This window comes from Hevea brasiliensis, chromosome 7, assembly GCF_030052815.1.
Source record: "Hevea brasiliensis isolate MT/VB/25A 57/8 chromosome 7, ASM3005281v1, whole genome shotgun sequence".
Taxonomy (NCBI): Eukaryota; Viridiplantae; Streptophyta; class Magnoliopsida; order Malpighiales; family Euphorbiaceae; genus Hevea; species Hevea brasiliensis.
The window spans coordinates 104,654,065-104,661,352 of NC_079499.1; the positions used below are offsets into that span (position 1 = coordinate 104,654,065).

Consider the following 7,288-nt stretch of genomic DNA (forward strand, 5'->3'; position numbering starts at 1 on the left):
ATTAGATTGATTAAGGCACTCTTTGTCTCACTCGAAAGAGAATTCAAAGGATTTAAGAATTAATCTCCTTAAAACCCATTAGTTTCACAAGATTGGATAACCAATTTAAAATCCCAAAATAGCTCGAATATGAAATCCCGAACTCCGGAATCACCTTTTTATCATTGTTAATTTCCAATCAAATTTAATTGCTTGCCATTTTGAATATTGCCATATTTGAACTTGCTTATTTCAATTTGATGCAATTTTAGTTTAATTAATACATTGTTGAATAGATTATTAATTTTGCTTACATAGATTTCACATTCTCAATACCCATCAATTCATTACTTTAATTTCAAAAAAATAGCTCAATTTAGTCAACTTTTTATATCAAAAATTCGATCATTAACACAACTCCTCGTGGGAACGATATTTTTTCTATACTACTTGAACGACCCGTGCACTTGCGGTAGGGACGCATCACTACGGACTTTGAGGGCCTTGTGCTGACCCAAGTACTAGTGCCGGTTCAGTCCAGAATTTGGGTCGTGACATTTAATATTTAGTAAAATTGAATTAAAATATTAAGAATTAATTTAAACGGTTGAAGTAAATTATTAAAATTTATAATTACATTATGGTATATTTAAATTAATAAAATAAAATTATACTAAATAATTAAAATTAAACTACTTTCTTTTTTTATTATATTAATTTGGACTCGGCAGCCACACCCATATTTGTAGGATGACAGAAAAAATTTTTAACTTTGAAAGATTTTCAAAATTTTGTCCAATTTTTATAATTTCAAATACTTTATGCCAAAGCAATAACATTTACGACAATTTAATTAATTTAGAGAATAATAATTAACAAAATCTAGAAAACTAACTAAATAAGTATAAGAAATATAACTCTATTACTATCCAATTATGAGAGCTAAAGAAAAAAATTTATATTCTTAAATTTTCCTTCCTAAAAGATTAATACTTTTTTCCCTAATTTGGATAGTGTCTCTTTTCATTTGCAATATATTGCATTGAATTTAATTTCAATATCATTGTTGAAGAAAATTATTTACGATTGGTAAGGAACTCAAAGAACCAAACTTATGCATTCTTTCAAATACGACCAAGGCCAAAGATAAAACACAGCAGACACTTTCATGTTGCGGCCATCTCTATGGTACATATGAACAGGGGACATGGCCATGGGCCACCAAAATTATAATCAAGATCAAGTAGAGGCAGCACCTATTTGTTCTTCTTCCCACCAGCCAGAATACGTTGGATCTGAAGCCCTCGACTGAATGCTTGGTTGAACAGAAGCCTGGTCTGGAACTCCGATACAAATGGGAACCAGGCCAGTACAGCTACTGGTGTAAAGATGACCAATCCCATCATGTATTCATATCCTCTAGCAAGAGCCTTCACAGACCCCCACATTTTGATACCCTTTAACAATGGTCTTGATGCTTGTGATATCTGATCATGCAAAAGCACGCTTTGTGGTGACTGAATTATACTAAGAAACACTAGCAGTAGAAAGTAGTTTTTTTTAAAAAAAAAAAAAACATGGGAGATGCTCAACTCGGAGTAAATAGATGTTCTAATAAAAATAAAATTGATTGCTAGTTTTCTTAATATGAGGAAATTCAAGTTCTGACGTCTTTGACTGCAAGATGGTTTAATATTAAAATGAAATTGCTAAATCCATAAGTTTTATCTAAAAAAAATAATTGAGAGGTTCCAGCAGAAGTTCAAACCTGCAACTAGAGATAAAACATGCCCCCGGATCACAGTAATGTTCATATTCAACAATTAGGGACAGTCATTAAGAGGAAGAATGCAATTCAAAGTTATTCTATCACAACCAAACTCATGCAAGCAAAAACACAGTAATATTCCCATGTTGGAGATGATAGACGTTACCTGCAGAAGCGCCCATCCGGTAGGCAGAAAGGCTAGTAAGCTCTGAAAAATGTCTCCAACTGTGAGATGAAGGGTGGTAAACAGAATAACAAGAATGACCATAAATCCTATAAACAGAAACAACTTAAGAAGTCTGAACATCAACTGGAAATCTGCGCTAAATTTTTTTCTGCCCTTGGAAACAATCTGCGGTTTAACAAGTGAACCAGAGTCATTATATAGCAAATTCAGAACAAAAAACCATGACCTGGAATATATTTTTGAAGTTATGAACATTAACCTTTAAGATGATCATCACAGCAACAATTACCAGCCAGGACAGACCATAAACCTGAAATCACAAAACAGATTCGACATATGAGTATAAAAGCCAAAGTAATCCATGTCCTTAGGTTTGATGTTGTGTATCCGCAAGTGCACGGGCCACAGTAGTATAGTTTTAAAAAAATGATATCGATCCCACAGGGAATTGTGTTTAAATTGGAAATAAAAGTATAAGCTAATTAGAGTGACAAAATTTAAAGATGTAAAATGAAATTTGGAATTAAAATTGGTATTTAAGGAATTAATGCTAAATCAAACAATTAATTAAAATTAATTAAACTAGATTACCAAAAATTAATTTGAAATTGCTATTTATAAATTTTGAGAGAAATTAAATCTAAATTCAATAAAAATTAAAGTGATTCTAGAGATTGGATTTTTTTCATATTGTTTGCATGTGGTTTCATCCCTAATTTAGCCAAACACATGAGAATTGCAATTTTGAGGGAAATCAATTCTTGAATTTTTGAAACCTTTTTCAAGCATTTCAAAGTTAGTTTTCATTAAATCAAACCATGTTTTCATGGTATTTCAAACCTAACAAAAACCCAATTAAAGCTCTAATTGATTTTTGGAAAGTTCCCCTTAATCCTCTTAGCTTATCTCTAACACCAAGAAAATAAAGTTTATTGCAAGATTATCTATCCCTAATATTCACTTTTCAGTCCATCTATTAAGGATTAAAGCTTAACTTAATGAGGGCCCATTCATCAAGCAAGGCAATAAGCTCACAAGTAATAAATCAAAATGTAACAATCTTCATTTAAATGGCTAAATCAGTTCAAAACCAAAATACAAAACAATATTTACAAACCCATCTCTAGAATCTCAAACAACTACTCACTAATCATAGTTTCAAGACAAACCCAAATGTGTAAATGAAGAAATAATGGAAATGTAAGCTAAGGAGTAGAAAAACCCAGAAAAATGCAGAAGAATCTACTGCAGAAAAGTGCAGAAACGTGCTCCTGCTGCTGCTGGAAAAATGGATCCCGTGCTCCCTCCTTCTCTCTTTCTATTCTTGCCAAAAATGCCTCCCTTCCTCCCTTGCTCTCTATGGAAAGAAAATGATAAATGAGACTTTATATAGGTGAGGGGACTGCCCTAGAATGGGTAAAAAGGGGGAAGGTTCCAGAGAAAGTGAGGTAAAAAGCCAGAGTAACGGAAATGCCACGTCAACCATTTCCAGTAAAAAAGACATAAGCCGAGTCAGTTGTGTCGTGGGTTGTGTCGCGGGTTGTGTAGCTCTCGGCCTGAATATCTGACGATCGACACAACCTGCGACATAAGCTAATTCGGTTGTGCTGCAGGTTGTGTCCCTCTCGGCCATTTTTTTACTCAACTTCAAAATTTTTGCAATTTGACTTTAATATCCTCCAAATAGCTACTCTGATCAAAATACATCAAATTTCTCCAAATTTACCCTACAAAACAAATAAATTCCAAAAATTAAACTAAGAAATGTGAAAATTGCAAAATTGACTAAATATATACTAATATCTATAATAATGGCTATGAACAAGGGTAAATTATGTGCAAAAATTACATCTAAATGATGATATAAAATGCATGCACCAAATTCTCCCATACTCAAACTCTTGCTTGTCCTCAAGCAAAATTTCATTAAAACTCATTTGGAAGGGAATAGAATCAGTCTTTGAAAACACAAAAATCACTAATCCAAACCACCAACTTACCTCTAGCCACCAACATTCCAAGTTCCCACCAGCAAAAGCACAAAGAATGAAGCAAGCACTCTCAACAATTACAGAATAGCTAAGAATTAACCAATCAACCCAAGCAACAAATATCAACCAGCTACAAGAGTCAATTGTGCCAAAACAAACCTAAATGAAATAGATAGCCAATGTGTCTCAAATAGATGGTGAGTAATGTATGGAAGATTATATTGCCAAACCCATATGCAAGCATAAAAGGTCTAACTCTACTAATGTAACAAGCATTTTTCAAAGAATCATTAGGTCTTTTTAAGAGTTGTAATGGGGTCATATAAGGTAAAATTGTGGTTAACAAAGAAAGGGAATAAGGAAAACAAAATATGAGAATAATATTAATCATGAAACTCAAAGTGCATCCTTTTTTTTTTTTATTTTTTATATATCAAGAGGAAAGAAATTCACGAAGAATCTCAAGTGCTATCACAATGATTATATAAAGGGACTATATTTTTTTTTAGTTTTATTTTTATTTTGTATGTGTCCCTATTTCATGTCACACCCAAAATTACCTTTGGGATATTTTGGTGACCTCTTTTTTTTTTATCAACTTTTCACAATTACTCTAGCACTTTTCAAGATGTTTCAATCCTCCATGTTTTTTTTTTTATTTTATTTTATTATTATTTTTTATTATTTTTCTATATGCACTTAATTGCTAAAATATTATTCTCATAAATAGGTGGTAGTGTTTAGGTTTTATGGCTAGGTAAATGATTTGGGTTCCAAAGAAATTAGGGAATTAAGGTTCAAGGGGGTTTACAAGGGTTAAAATGAAATTAAGGTAGGTTAAGGCTAAATGTGAGGTTTAAAAAATGAAGAAATGCCTAAGTCATATTCTTATCAAATGCAAGTTAAAAATTTCGCTTTGAAAGATCTAAGATGCTTGTTCTAGGAATGGTGAGACGACAATGACCATTTTCTTCCTTAAAGGCTTATCCAGACACTCAAAACTCAAAAATAACTAATCAGAATCCGCATACCTAGATAAATATATTAATTTTCAGCTATTAAGTAAGAGAAAGAATAATGCTTAAGACTTTGTACCTAGCTGGAACTTTCATTCCACTAACCATCTAAAGGCAAGTTGGATTGCTTGAATAAGCAGCTTCTGGAATTCAAAGACTGGTTTAAAAATTCAAAAATTTTAAATGGATAAATGGAATGCATGAATGTATAAGTGTATAATGAATCTATATGCAACTAAGTATGCATAACTAAGTATATGAAGCTATATACAATGTATATAAGTGAATATGTACAAGTATGAAGTAATGAGTGTGTCGCTATATGCAAGTGAAAAAGGAAAAATAAATTTTGCAAAAAATTTACCCTCTCCCCCATACTCAGAATGAACATTGTCCTCAATGTTAAAAGGTTGCAAGGAATGGGATAATTAGGCTATATGTGCATAAAGAATTATTACCCTGTTGCATAAGCGATAGCACAACTTGTGTTAAAAGTGACACAAGCTGAGATAAGAAGTGTTACCTCATTGAAGTGCAGCCAATTTAATTAGATAAAATTTGGACAGCTGCTGCACTCATTGCAAAAGAAACAGTGCGATGGAATCCATTAAATCAATTAAACTCAAAAAGTTGAAATAAAGAGGTTAAGCTCAAAAATATAACCATCAAGTGTAAATTCCGAAGTAGCACATAAAAACAAGTGAGCAATGTACTAAAAACATAAAAGAAAAATGTATTTTATGAGGAACTAAAAAAAACAACACAAGCAAAATATTAACTAAACAAGTTCAAAATACTAATTAATTAAGCAATGAAATTAAAGACATGAAATGTAAATGGAGAATAAAAGCTGGTCAGTCAGGTATGAGAACTCCTTTGCCCTTGCCATCTTGTGGAGGTGGTGGTGCTTTTGGTGGCTGCTGTGGAGAGATGATGCTCAAAATCAGTGCCTGGTTTGTTTCGATCTTCTCCAGCTTAGTTTGCATGACTTTCAACTCGTCTTGCATTTCAGCACTTCAATCCAAATATATGTCAGCTAAATCTCGTAGTGTCTGAAAAGAGACATCCGTCATTTGCCGAAAAGAATAGATCTCATCACTGAGATTCTCCATGAACGTCAAAAGAGTTGCTATGGATGGTCCAGAAGCTGTTGATGAAGCAGGTTGAGCAGCTGGTGGAGCTCGGCTTGAAGGTTGTGTAAAAGGCTGCTCAAATGGTCGCTCAGATGCTAAGGAGGAGCTAATTGCAGTGGGAGAACCAGGTGGTGGTTCTGTTAGTGCAGGAATCTCATACAGCTTGGTAGCCTCATTTTTGATATAAAATTTTTGGTTGGCCAAATGAGGTCCATCCAAAAATAACAAACCAGTGGGAAGAGTAGGACACTTGTGCATTTGAGGATTAAAGCCAAAATAATGTGCAATGGGTGTGACCAAACCTCCAAAGACAATGTTACCAGTACCCCTAGTGGTCTGGCGGATCACATGTCGGCAAAAATAATAACCAGGGGAAGCTTTTTTGCCAGTTTTTTCACACCACAAAAAGAATAGATCATACTGTGACATTGTGCCAACACTAGATCCTCTGCCTAAAATTATATTTGCAATTAGTCGCTGAAGCAATCTCAAGGCATGATTCTCAATCTTGGAGGCCTTACTGTGTCCCGGTTTGAAGGTACCTGCTGAAGGTGCAATTCACTGCCAAAATTCATACGCATTATAGTCCCTTTGGCTAGCAGGTATTTTGAACAGACCATCAGGTGGAAAGCCAAATATATGGTGAAAATTATCCATAGACAGCACCCTATCTTGACCAAGGCATCTAAAATGGATTGTCAAGTCATTATCCAAGGCAATTTTATGCTCATTAGTGGACAGGGAGGCCATAAATTCCTGCACTAAAATGGGGTAAACCAGTTCCTGTTTATGTGCAAATCGCACCCAACCTAAAGCATCTAACAGAGTCTGCATTTCATCATATATCTTCAAGGATTTAAGAGTAGACACATCCAAATACCGAGTTTGAACCATTTGTCGAGCTACAACTCTTGCGTTATTTTTCTTCATGTCGGCAGTAGGTAATACCCAGTGTGTAGCAGTAGGCAAAGAGGAAGGGAATGCAAAGTTACCTTTAGATGTACCGGGGCGCTTGACCACCGACTTCGGGATGCCACGTCGGACAGCAGGTGCAGCAGGCATTGGAGGCGGGATTGGAGGTTGTTGTGTGGCCGGTTCGGGTCGCTTCCTCTTGACGCCGCCCGTTGATTTGTGTGGCTTAATATTTTTCGCCTTTTTCTTTTTGAATGTGGCGATCGTGGCGTCACTAGAATGGGCCGGCGATGGGTCGGCGT

At 34.6% G+C, this 7,288-nt stretch overlaps 1 protein-coding gene across 1 annotated transcript; it reads right to left on the bottom strand.

Annotated features, from left to right (window-relative positions):
• Nucleotides 1-1,124: 1,124 nt before the first annotated feature.
• LOC131181605 (callose synthase 5-like) lies at nt 1,125-2,238 on the bottom strand. Its single transcript, XM_058150442.1, has 3 exons — nt 2,194-2,238; nt 1,914-2,099; nt 1,125-1,466 (listed from the first exon to the last, which is right to left on the bottom strand). Exons 1-3 carry the CDS (start codon nt 2,206-2,208, stop codon nt 1,236-1,238), a joined length of 432 nt encoding a protein of 143 aa, XP_058006425.1. The 5' UTR covers nt 2,209-2,238; the 3' UTR covers nt 1,125-1,235.
• Between the last annotated feature and the right edge of the window lie 5,050 nt (nt 2,239-7,288).